Genomic DNA, 13389 nt, shown 5'->3' with positions numbered 1-13389 from the left:
TGGCCCGTTGTCATTTTCTCTGAGAGCTGATGACACTTGTCTCTCTGTGACAAAGATCAGACATATTTCCCAACTCACTGGCCTGACTTCACTCCTTCTTCTCCTGAAGCGAGGGGACGAGGTCAAAGGGCAGAGAGTCTCAGACCAAGACACACTCACACGTTCACCTCTGCAATCTCTCACTGCTTCATTGTCAGCTCCATGGTCAGCCAGCGAACATGAGCCAGAGCAGGTCAGGACAGCATGATTGGATTGGGGGGGTTGTATTGAACTGTTTTACTTTTTAACCTTATCTCTCAGTGTTCAATAAGGACTATTGTATATGCAACCATATAATGCCTTTAAGCCAATAAATAGGACTGGCTTAACACAGTTTTACACACTGTGATTGGACGCTATTCAAGCTCTCCTGATGAGGATCAATGTTTATGGTTACAAGCCACGCAGCACAGATCAGCCCCTCATGTTGTTCGATGTTCGGTAACGTGAAGTATTTGAATGTGTATCCTCGTTCTGTATCAGGATCGCTGCATGGTTAGAGATCTCTCTGAGATAGGAGACAGATACAGACGCTTTATCTGCTGCACACCACGTACAGACCTCATGTGATGTCACAGACACAGTTTCACCTAAAGGGAACACTGGTTTCACTTCTTGTCGTTAAACTCATGCCCTTTACCCAAACAAGCACTTATCTCTCGCAATCGCAGCAGCCTCATGAATATGCATTCTGTCACCACTGTGGGAGTTGACCTGACTCCACTTGAGTTTAAATTGCAGGATCTCCCTCGTCTCTGCCTGCGAATGCCTGACTCGAGTTTGGGGTGTGCAACAAAGTGAGTATCAGCATTTTATGTCTACACTAAGTCAACAGAGTTCTTGGACACTCTTCTCTGACAACACATCTGTGTATGATCTCTCCTTTTCCTTCAACAGACTAATCAAGCAACACACCATGGAAACCATTGGCGAGATCATCCCATTCGCTAAGGAGATGCTGCACCAGAGGCCCACCCGGGGCATGCTGAAGATGTACATGCTCGGCTCCACTCTGGCGATGCTCGGAGTCGTTGGTGCAATGGTGGAAACTGTTCTCATGCCATTTGTGGAGCAGGAGTCTGTGGAGGATGCACCAGCAGAGCTGATTATGGAGAAGAAGAAGAAGGAGGAGAAGCAGGAGTTAAAGTCACACACCACTGTTATTTGCCCTGACGTTGTGAACGTGCTGGAGATGGTAGCGATCGAGGCCAAGGCCAAACATCTGGTGACTGCTGTGCAGAGAAGCTCAACCCGTTTACACGCTTCTTAAAGAAACCGTCCCCTCCCGGTGTAAATGGACATGACACTTGAAATGTTGATGGTGGGGGTGGTAAATTAAATCACCGTGTTGAACTGGTCACTTTGTACTCGTTCTGTTATTCCAGATTTGGTTAAAGATGCAATTTGCCCCCGTCGACTGACAAAAAATGAGAAGATACACTGAAAACTGTAGAGTACAGTAATGTCTGGCTGCTGGGCAGCAGATACTCGTGGATGATGTGACTTGATGAATGTGTTGGAGAAAAAGCTGAATGTGTGTGATTGAATTCATTTTGCACTGGAATAAAGTGATTTTACAGCGAGCAACTGAATCAAGTCTTATTTAAGAGTAATATAGCTTTGTCTACATGTTGCAAGAGACATTCCTCAAATAGATTTATTAACAATGACATGATAGACATTCGTAAAGTAAGGTCAGACTAAGTTAGGGGCTGTTTAACTAAACCACATTAGACCATGGAATATATATCCAATATTACCTTCTGTATGACAAATTTATGTTACTAATGTTGCCACATTTTGAGAGGGAAAGACACTCGCACATTCAGACCTGTGCATTAACCATTTTTTTCCTCTTATTTCATGCTGTAACACCAGCATATCCCACAAGAAGTGTTGGGAACACGTCTTCAAATCATTTACCAAGTGAAAGTAGCTATACCCCACCGAGATAATACTCCATTACAAGTAAAAGTCCTACATTCAGAACCTTATATAAAACAAGGTAAATATGTGCTGTAAAATGTTCCCTGACAGTGTTTGGAATCATATCACTGTTGCCTTAATGTGTATGTTGCATTTTACTGCTGTAGATTTGTGTCAAGTTGCACTAATTATATTATTATTCATAACTACTTTATATAAGATAGTTTAAACCTGTGAAGCCTTAGTAAATTGGCTTGATTTCTTTAAAAAAAACTGGGAAAAAGGCACTGAGCAACAAGAAATAACCCAAGAAATCAGCAACAAATTAGTAAAGAGAGACAATTAAAAACAAGAAAAATAGTAAGAAAGAAAGAAAGAAAGTTAAAAACAAACTGACAAGGAAACGACCTGGAAATAGTGCTTAAAAATTATAGTAATTCTGTAACATAGTTTTGAAATGTAAAAATAAGATTAATAATTTTAGTTTGTCCTTAACTATAAATCTATTATCTATTTATTTATTTATTGCATTTTGTGGGACATTTCTTACCAAGCTGCTTATTGCCTTTTTTCTAATTTTTTGGAGAGAAATCGCACCCATTTGCTCAAGATAAAGGTTTAAATAGGCTACTTGCAATAAGAGTCTGGGAGCAGCACAAGAAAAGCGATGCTCCAGATTTCAAAGGGTTAATATACATCCGTACAGATATATCTGAAAATAAAGCTGTCAGACAAGTGTAGTGGAGTCAAAGGTACAATATTTTCCCAGTATAAAGTTGCATAAATCAAAATAAGTACCTCGAATTTAAAAGTACAGTAAACCTGAACTGACACGTTGAAAATGTTGCGGGTGTAAGTCTACACACAACCACTAGAGGGAGTTATTAACTGTACCGCGGGTTAATTCAAACTTCCGGTCTTGTAACGGAAACGACGACATAGATTCACGGTGTGTTTACGAACGGCGGCTACGGCGGCTCGTCAGACAAATACAGTTTTCGTCACTATCGTGTTAAATACGTTTAATCCAAAGAGCAGAGTGAATTAAATTACAGATGGCGGATCCCGCGGTGGCGTCGGGAGGTTCACTGAATGCAGGAGGGGTAAGAGACGGTTTTAAAATACGCTCACCGCCATTAGCAGGAAGCAGCTAGCTTAGCTGTGTTTGGCTAACTGTTAGCTGTTAGCATTTTCTTGGAAAAATGCTAACAGCAGTGCTGAATGTGTCTAAACAAGGGCCAAAAACTTAAAATAACTTCTCTCAATCAACAATGTGTCGTGCTGTACTTAAGCACAGACGACACATTTAGCTGCGTTGTCGTTGTTACGGCTAAGTGGCTAATGCTAATGAATGTATGTGTCAATGTGTGTTAGCTACATTTCCAGATCGTGAGCATGTTTCTGTAAAGAATATAACCGCCTTTATCCGATGACAATGTGAGTAGCATGCAATGTGTAGTTAGTTTGTAAGCCAGGGTTCATTTGTCAGTATTTATTATTCTCAACCTATATAGATTCTCAGCGCTACACCTGCTAATGTGTTGCTACATGTGCTCCTGTAAGTCAAGCTTGTCAACTAGCAGTGGTGGACAGTAACTAAGTACATTTACTCAAATTTTGACCAACTTGGCGTTACTTTACTTTTGCATTTCCATAATATGCTACTGTATACTTATTACGGTACTCCCCTAATTTATCTTTCAAGGGAAAGTGTTGTACTTTTTTACTTTTGATACGTTAAGTACATTTTGTTAATGATACCTCTGTAAGCACAGCCTAAATTAAGAACTCCAACATGTCATTTTCATGGCCTAGAAAAGTTCAATCAATATCTGTGAACATGAGCTACTCTCTCTCAAAGCCAGAAACTAGAGAAGTAAATCTCAAACTTGTGATGTCATAGGGTAGAGTCTACAGCTCTGCTCTATAGACACTAAATGGGAGCCTGATTTTGTGGACCACAGAATATTTGTTTTCTTTTTTTATACTTAAATGAGCTTTATTAAATTGTAGTGTTCTCAGTTCAGAAACAGAAAATGGACCCATATAAACTGAATCACTGAGACGTTGCGCTCACAGCACCAGCCACATGTGGTCAGACAACTGGCGCTTGATTTCAGTTGGTGGAGATACGTGCCATCTGCAAAGTGAATTTCCAGCACCATAAACATTAGTTTGTTTACTGTGTTGCTTTGCATCTGTGATAAACCAAATCTATCGACACAGAAGCTAAGTGATGTCCTGCTTTGGACGAGGTCAGCAGCAAAACGTTTTTTCACCACCTTAAAAGATACACCGAAGAATATTAATATCAGGTCAAGTGTAAATAACATTTGGAATATTTTTACTGCTTTACTTTACACACTTAAATCAGAGAAGCAGAGGCAGGCCAGCAAATCTCATGTTCAGTGAAGTACAGCAACCGTTTCTGTCAGTGGAGTCTGGAGGCTTTGAGATAACAGCATAGTTCTCTGTCTGAAAGAGCTGTCTGATGGTAAGGTACATTTGTGAAAACATTGTAAATATAGTGTACACTTAAACTGATACTGTTTTTTTTTAGATGGCTTAAACCTGACCAATCGAGGCAGTGTTTGCTCAGAGCCGTTTAGTTTTATGTACATGTCGCAGGGGGTTTCTATCCAGAAGTAAAGTTATTGTGAATCGATCCATACTCAGAACATTCCTCTAGGTGCTCTTAGTCTCATCTAACATCTTCCTGTTTCATTGTCAATGGAGCAGCTCTGCACTTTATACTTTATGACATCATAAATTTCAGTTTTAGCACTCTATTTTTTGGATTTGGGATGAAGCTGTTCATGTTTAAGATTTTTTTTCGAGTGTCTTATGCATTTTGGGAATGGGCAAAATGGGTGTAGTTCCCCTTTACGTAACGTTTTGTATTCAGGATCTTCATTTGAATATTTTCAGTCCGTGTCATTTCTACTTTTATTTATGTAAAAGATGTGAGTACTTCCTCTACAGCTGTCAGCTAGCAAAGGCTGGCAAGATGAGGCACATTAACTGCAGCCCCTGACTGATTGTGAGCGGGTCTCTGTGACCTTACAACACTTATGTACTTTGTGAAGTACTCATAGACCAAAAACTTAGTACACCTGAAGGTAGGACTGACACACTCAGTTTTCAAGTTTCTGATGGATTTTTCTCACCTGTTGTTTCTTGTATGTTTTTCAGCGTGGGAGTGGTAGTAAAGCAGCTACCAGCCCTGCAGAGAACTACCACCTGGCCCGACGTCGCACCCTGCAGGTTGTTGTCAGTGCCCTCTTGACAGAGAGTGGCTTCGAGAGCGCGGAGAAGGCAGCAGTGGAGACACTCACTGAGATGATGCAGAGCTGTACGTATGAATCCTAAAGTAGATGTCCCCATTCATTTTCCTCAGAGCTGCACACTTGTATGTTTTGTGTATTAAAAATTAACACAGAGCACACAAATGTTCTGCAGGGCATTATGCTTTATTTACCAACTGTTTTCAGTTAACTTTCATTTAGTCTTTATTTTGGAAAACTTTATTATCCTCATAGAGGCAGTTTGTGTTACACAGAGCATAGGTAGGTAGACAGAGAGACACGTAACAAAAACGACATAGAACAAATATAAAACAGCAACAACAACAATAACAACAACACACTGCATCAAGCATCCCACCATCCTTAGTCAAGGCACTTAAAAGCTCAGTTCAGACCAACGATCTCACAACGAGACGAAACCGCTTTCGAACGTTGCAGTGGGATCTGGCTGTCTGAGCTCGACTTCTGATGCCACCTGTAACTCAGCTGGTTAAATCGCTGGCGGCTGGTTTTAGAACATAAAGCACGTCATCTGTATCAACAACCAGTCAGCTTGTAGTGAAGTCTGCTGGTCAAGTCAAAATGACTGCAGATGGCATGTGCTCTGTCCCCATTGAGCCCTCTGTTTCCGTCCTCATGTGTGCCGGTGTTGGACAGTTTGTTGCTGCTCGCTGTATGTGCTTATGCCCCGCCCACACACACACATTCTTATTGACTAACTAAGTAGTACTACTTAACTTATTGTGGTGTATTGATTATGAATACAGTCCAACTAATGTTTCTGATTTTCACTGTTTGATCACTACTACAAATGCAGCTGTAGCCAGTATCTCACTATTACTATCCTCATTCATATTTTAAAAAGCTACACATTATATTCGGACACAAAATAAGCCTGAAATCTGGATATCAGAACAGAAGTACAGAGAGTTGTTGACTCGAAATGATACACTGTCTCATCTAGTTGCATTGGTGTGAACTGGCAGGTTTTTAGAACGTTGCAGAATGGCACATTGTAGGTAGTTGCAATTTTCAACTCGTCTCGTTGCGTCTGAACTGGGCTAAAATCATGAAGAAATAAAACCATGAATAGCATGCATTGAACCTTCTTAAAACAGTATGAGCACATTAAACGCAGGAGAGTTTGCGTGCTGCTGGTTGCCACAGTGCAGACCCAACCTCAATGATGGCAAGATAATTGTAAACACTTGGTGTAATACAAAAATACAAAAATAAAGTACTGGAGAAGTGTTTTGTGACATGTTTTGGACCAAAAGAATAATTTACATCTCCTTTGTAGCGCGTCACTCTGCTGATGTGTTGTAGATCTTTAGTAGTCGTCAGGGCAGTGAAAATTCTTTGTTGAACATCTTAGAAATGTGGCATGAAAACTTTTGTTCAGGCTGTTTTGTTAGTAGACACAGCTCGATCCTTGTGGAGGTCATTCATCATTGTTATTACTGCTGTTGGGTTTGTAGTGGGGATTTGTTGGATCGGTGTTGGCCCCGATACTGGCCTTATTATGCGTATTGGCCATCGTCCAGATGTGACCGATCCACATTCAATACAGCTTTTTGTTGTGCTCTGTTCATTTGCTGCTGTAAGCAAATTTAAAGTGTTAAGCTGTAGCTTTTACATCACATTCTGCGTGAGCTTCAATCACTTAATGAGCAGTTTTGTTGTGTAACCAGAGGTGTTGACAGTCATCTACTGTCAGTCGATGTGACCGAAATGATTCAGTGTAGTTTTCTAATGATACACACTCAGGATGTCATTTTAAGATAGTTTTATTACATGTTTAGAGAAGTGGTTCAGAAAATCAGGACTGTTGCTCCATCTTATTAAGACAAAGAGACAGAGCTGTATTGTTATTGAGTTCAGGTGCATTGGCGCTGTTATTTTAATAAATCCGAAATCACCAAATGCATGTGCTAATGATCCCTGTGAACAGAAATTAGATCCCACCTTTCATCATCCATTCGTTTTACTTGCAAAATGTTTAGTCTTCATAAGCAGACTTGTTCTAAACCCAAATGTTTTTTCATCCCCTCTGCAGATATAACTGAAATAGGTCGATGTGCTAAAGCTTATTGTGAACACACAGCCAGAAGCATCCCAACCCTGTCGGATACAGTGGTCACACTCATTGAAATGGGTAGGTACTGGAGGACACCGACATATGAATACAGTGCAAACACAAGGTAACACAGAGGATGTTGTTTAATCTGGTTTTATTTTGCTGCAGGTTTCAATGCCGACACTCTGCCTGTGTATGCCAAGAGGTCACAGAGGATGGTTATAACAGCCCGTAAGTAGACACTCTAGTGTCCACTGTTAGTTTGGATTATGAAATTGATGAGTAATACTAGTCTCACTTTCTACATTGGTTCTAGTATTACTTATTTTTTTTGCGTGTGTTTCGATTTGATGAATTTCAGCCCCAGTGACAAACCCACCCGTGACTCCTAAAGCACTGTCAGCGGGACAGAAGCGCACACATCCAGCTCATATCCCCAGCCACTTCCCAGAGTTCCCCGACCCTCACACCTACATCAAAACACCCGTGAGTCAGAACTCCTCTTTGTCATTAGAGATGCTCAGGCCCTGAAAGCTTCATTCTCATTAAAAATAATTACAAAAAGCTGCCTCCAGCTGCTGAAATACACTCTGTGTGATCGGGGCCTTAAAGAAACCCTGAACAAATGGAATTTTTCTTTGGTAATATTTTCTACTAAGATGAAGTGTAATCGCTGGAAACACCATTTAGTTTCACCACTGTTATCAGGGTGCCCTTTGTTATGTGTGATAAAAAGAAGAAAATCAGAAAGTGAAGTTTGTTTGTGTGTGTGTGTTTTCCTTTCTGCGCTCAGGCGTTCAGAGAGCCTGTGTCTGACTACCAAGTGGTGAGAGAGAAGGCAGCGAGTCAGAGGAGAGACGTGGAGCGAGCGCTCACACGCTTCATGGCCAAGACCGGAGAAACTCAGAGCCTCTTCAAAGATGACATCACCGCCTTCCCATGTGAGTGATTCCACCGAGCAGACCTGTATTTAAAAAACTGGCTGTAATATGTTGTTTGCACATTCAAGTCTGTTTGTTCTCTGCATGTGTGTTACGCTTCTGAAAGCATGTTATATTTACATGAGTTTAAATTCCTGTGAATGTGTTTTCAGTAATCGCAGCACAACCAAGCTCCATCCCCTATCTCAGTGCCCTCCTGCCCTCAGAGCTGGAACTACAGACCTTAGAGGAGACAGACTCCTCTGAGCAGGACGACCAGACGGACAGTGAGAACACAGCAGGAAACATCATCAATGTAAGTCTTAACTTCTGGATCTTGCTCAGTGTCCGATATATAGTTTTACAACCATCATGGTTTCTGTCTGAGTTCCCAGATTTCCAGTGTTGTAAAAATAGTTACTTCCTGGGAATATGCTACTGTTTCCACACACTCGTGGACATTAATTTGAAAAGGCAAATTGGATTCTTTGAACTCAGATTTACTGACCAGTACCAGGTATCAAATCTACCTCTTCAGTGTCATGCAGGGCCTCGAAGAGCACTACTTGGTTTGGATTTGGAAAATTTAATGCAGAGAATACAGTAGCTCTATTATGGTGCATCTGGTGGAGGGGTTAGTGCCAGGAATCTGGATCCTGTTTCCAGGAATTCTCACCACAGTTCAGTCATATTCTGTGTACTTCCCCAACACATGCACTTTTTCTAAAATCTTACTATTTGAAACACTTCTCATGAAAAGTGTCACGCACGAGGACAAGCGCACGTGCTTGAACTATGCTTGTGTATCCCCACTCCCAGCTTCTTTATTGGCCAGGAAGCAACAGGTGTAGGTAAGTGGCAGCAAAACTTCTGGCCAATGAACAAGCTGGGAGGTGAGATTTCAATAAATTGCATTAGTAGGGTTCAAATACACACACTTGACCTGGGGCAGTACCCATCCACTATACTATGGCTTTTTCTGACCTTTTTAACATACTGTACTATATACTGTACTACATTTTTTAACATGCTATACTGTGACTTTTTAACATACTATACTATGGCTTTTTTCTAACCTTTTTAACATACTGTACTATGACATTTTTAACATGCTATACAATGACTATTTTAACATGACATACTGACTTTTTTAACATGACATACTGTGACTTTTTTAACATGATATCCTGTGACTTTTTAACATGACACACTGTGACTTTTTTAACATGCTATGCTGTGACTTTTTAACATGATATACTGTGACTTTTTTAACATGACATACTGTGACTTTTTAACATGATATACTGTGACTTTTTTAACATGACATACTGTGACTTTTTTAACATGACATACTGTGACTTTTTAACATGATATACTGTGACTTTTTTAACATGCTATACTGTGACTTTTTAACATGATATACTGTGACTTTTAACATGTTATACTATGACTTTTTTAACATGCCATACTATGACTTTTTTAACATGCTATACTGACTTTTTTAACATGTTATACTATGACTTTTTTTAACATGCTATACTATGACGTTTTTAACATGCTACACTATGACTTTTAACATGTTATACTATGACTTTTTTAACATGCTACACTATGACTTTTAACATGTTATACTATGACTTTTTTAACATGCTACACTATGACTTTTAACATGTTATACTGTGACTTTTTTAACATGCTATACTGTGACTTTTTTAACATGACATATTGTGACTTTTTAACATGATATACTGTGACTTTTTTAACATGATATACTGTGACTTTTTTAACATGACTTACTGTGACTTTTTTAACATGATATACTGTGACTTTTTTAACATGATATACTGCGACTTTTAACATGTTATACTATGACTTTTTTAACATGCTATACTATGACTTTTAACATGCTATACTGACTTTTTTAACATGTTATACTATGACTTTTTTTAACATGCTATACTATGACTTTTTTAACATGCTACACTATGACTTTTAACATGTTATACTATGACTTTTTTAACATGCTACACTATGACTTTTAACATGTTATACTGTGACTTTTTTAACATGCTATACTGTGACTTTTTTAACATGCTATACTATGACTTTTAACATGTTACAGGGTTCCTACGTAAGTATGGAAAAGTATGGAAATAAATTTGATCAATTTCCAGGTATTAAAAAGTATCGAAAATTAAATATAAAGTATGGGAAAATATTTATGTTTCCAGACTCTTACCACTGTTCTAAAATACTGTTTTCTAAAATAGAAAATTAGGTATTTCCAAAAATAATTTAATCAATCCGGATCGTGTTTTATGCCGGGCCAGGCACATTTTGTGTGAGAGCAAACGTCTCAGAAAACATACCGCTCCTTTTATCCGATTGACAATTGGTATGACCAGTCCGCTACATGCTGCTCTATGTAGAGGAGAGGAGAGAGCTCTGTCTTACCTCTTCATAAACTAAAGTCATATTATTTTGCGTGACAGACGCTTCATATAATAACATAACAATATAGGCCTACTATTTATAGTGTTATGTCATCGTGTCATTTCTGTCTCTACATGGTCACGCGTTAACAATTCTCCTCTGCTCTCTGTATCGCGCACGGCAGAGTTCCGCCACACACACAGGTGAGCACGCTAGAGCTGCTTGGGCCGCATTTTCCTGACCAAACCTGACCCCGAGCCCGGTGCAGTTTGTCAGCTGACAAAGTTATTGTTATGGACACTGTGTAAATAACCAGCAACAAACGCACAGACAAACACGCTGCTCGCACAGCAGCGCAGCACGGCACTCTTGGTGCTGAGCTTGTGTTGCGTTCAGGCGTTGTCACGTAAATAACACCTTCCAGCATTTAAATAGGTCATAGCACAAAACAGCAGCATGTCAAGTGACTTTTTACTTTTATTATATTCAATAAAATTGTATGTTCCTAAGACACCTGAGACACCTCATATGTAAGCTAGACAGACATTTCACCTGCTCATACTGTGCACAAATGTACTGTATGTACTTAGTCCTAAAGAGCCCTTCTGGTGCCAGTAGATACATAGAAACATCCCAGCAGGCTGTGCTTTGCAAGCATACAAAAAAGTTTCACGCATGTGAAATTTTTCACTTTAAGCCCTGACACTGTCATTTTTGTGTAGGAATTAAGCTACAATACATGACGTATGTTGTTTTAATTAATAAATACAGTGTGAATAAAGATTACATAACATAAAAATAACTGCCGTCTTTGTTATTTGATAGGCGCTTAAATTAAACAATTTTTATAGGGCAAGTAAAAACTGACTTCGAGCAAGTAGATCTCTGACCAACTTGCCCGACCTCGCAAGTGAAAAAAAACCTTAGCGTTGAACCCTGCATCGCCAACATGGGGGACAAGGCGATTCTGAGCCACATGAAAAGAAAAAACACCGACGTCTCGTTGCTGCATCGCTTGCACCGAGAGTCCCAACCTTTTTGCCTCAGCCCAGACATTGAACTTACCTGAGTTTTTATTTGCATGCCATTATGGTACTTGGCTACAATCGCCTATTAAGAATAATTAAATATGATGTGAAATATGATACACTGATATATTTACTCAGATGTCGCATGTACTCTATAAAAAATAAATAAATAAATAAAAACGCTGAGAAGTCTGGAAATTAGGGTATGGAAAAGTATGGAATTTTGAAATTCCAAATGTGTAGGAACCCTGCATGCTATACTATGACTTTTTTTTAACATGCTACACTATGACTATGACTTTTTTTTAACATGCTACACTATGGCTTTTTTTTTACATGCTACACTATGACTTTTAACATGCTATACTATGACTTTTTTTAACATGATACGCTATGACTTTTAACATGCTATACTATGACTTTTTTTAACATGCTACGCTATGACTTTTAACATGCTATACTATGACTTTTTTTTAATATGCTACACTATGACTTTTTTTTAACATGCTACACTGTCTTTTTTAACATGCTACACTATGACTTTTAACATGCTATACTATGACTTTTTTTTAACATGCTACACTGACTTTTTAACATGCTATACTATGACTTTTTTTAACATGCTACGCTATGACTTTTAACATGCTATACTATGACTTTTTTTAAACATGCTACACTATGACTTTTTTAACATGCTACACTATGACTTTTAACATGCTACACCATGTCTTTTTTTTAACATGCTACACTATGTCTTTTTTTAACATGCTATACTATGACTTTTTTTAACATGCTACACTATGACTTTTTAACATGCTATACTATGACTTTTTTTTAACATGCTACACTATGACTTTTTTAAAAACATACTATACTATGACTTTTTCTGACCTTTTTTAATATACGATACTTTGACTTTTTTTTAACATACCACACTATGACACCCTCACATACCATCGCCCTGACCATCCTGCGAAGAGCTAAGCTAATTTCTTGCTGGCTCTAGTTCTATACTCAACCCACAGACATGAGTGCTATCAATCTTTTCATCTAACCACTAATTTCCCAAAATGTCAAACTGTTCCTGTCCTACAATGATTGCTCACGTCTGTCCTTTTTTTCTGTTTCCCTCACTCAGGATGATCCCGGGGCTGACAAAGAGAACTCCATACTTCCTCCCAGCGGCGTTGTTCCTTCTACAAAGGCTAGTGAGGACAATGTGATCGACAACCCGTACCTTCGGCCAGTTAAGAAACCCAAAGTGAGGAGGAAGAAATGAGCCAGAGCCCACCCTGAACCAAAAGACTCATATTTGCCACAGTGGTTGGTGCTTTCAGTGGTCCAGTCAGTGACTCCCCCCACAGAGAGGAGCAGCCCGGTGTAGAGACCTGCTGTGTGAGCCGGGACCATCGGATGCTGTTGGCTTTTTGTATGCTGAATGCCTTCTATTGAAGAGAGAACTGCATTTTGTTGTGTTAATTGTCATTTTTTTCAGCAAGCACTCACTTTGTTAAAAATTTGTGATATTACTTTGTAAGCAACATCATGGTGTGACATACAGATCATACAGGAATCCAGTCATTTGTGAATAAAGAGAACTATTCCTTTTTTTCCAAACTCTGATATCCATCTTGTTTTGACAGTGGTTTCTGTCCAGTACA

The 13389-nt window shown here is 39.2% G+C and overlaps 2 protein-coding genes across 2 annotated transcripts; both read left to right on the top strand.

Moving 5' to 3' along the window:
• The first annotated feature begins 780 nt into the window (after positions 1–780).
• Positions 781–1622, top strand: g0s2 (G0/G1 switch 2). Its single transcript, XM_033629864.2, has 2 exons — positions 781–836; positions 937–1622. Exons 1-2 carry the CDS (start codon positions 805–807, stop codon positions 1307–1309), a joined length of 405 nt encoding a protein of 134 aa, XP_033485755.1. The 5' UTR covers positions 781–804; the 3' UTR covers positions 1310–1622.
• Positions 1623–2894: 1272 nt separating this feature from the next.
• Positions 2895–13345, top strand: taf8 (TAF8 RNA polymerase II, TATA box binding protein (TBP)-associated factor). The gene is made up of 8 exons (XM_033628349.2): positions 2895–3068; positions 5158–5317; positions 7327–7425; positions 7516–7578; positions 7709–7833; positions 8141–8288; positions 8441–8583; positions 12867–13345. Exons 1-8 carry the CDS (start codon positions 3021–3023, stop codon positions 13005–13007), a joined length of 927 nt encoding a protein of 308 aa, XP_033484240.1. The 5' UTR covers positions 2895–3020; the 3' UTR covers positions 13008–13345.
• Positions 13346–13389: the final 44 nt, after the last annotated feature.

The sequence above is a fragment of the Epinephelus lanceolatus genome, chromosome 8, assembly GCF_041903045.1.
Source record: "Epinephelus lanceolatus isolate andai-2023 chromosome 8, ASM4190304v1, whole genome shotgun sequence".
Classification (NCBI taxonomy): Eukaryota; Metazoa; Chordata; class Actinopteri; order Perciformes; family Serranidae; genus Epinephelus; species Epinephelus lanceolatus.
The sequence above is the reverse complement of the archived record's forward strand: the minus strand, read 5'-3'. Positions and strand labels throughout refer to the sequence as shown.

Bases quoted from the DNA above. Each gene is read 5' to 3' on its own strand.
- g0s2 (XM_033629864.2), top strand. From the start codon at position 805: ATGCCTGACTCGAGTTTGGGGTGTGCAACAAA. The intron at 837-936 runs GTGAGTATCAGC...TTCCTTCAACAG, and splicing joins AGTTTGGGGTGTGCAACAAA to ACTAATCAAGCAACACACCA.
- taf8 (XM_033628349.2), top strand. From the start codon at position 3,021: ATGGCGGATCCCGCGGTGGCGTCGGGAGGTTCACTGAATGCAGGAGGG. The intron at 5,318-7,326 runs GTACGTATGAAT...TCCCCTCTGCAG, and splicing joins CACTGAGATGATGCAGAGCT to ATATAACTGAAATAGGTCGA. The intron at 7,579-7,708 runs GTAAGTAGACAC...GATGAATTTCAG, and splicing joins GAGGATGGTTATAACAGCCC to CCCCAGTGACAAACCCACCC.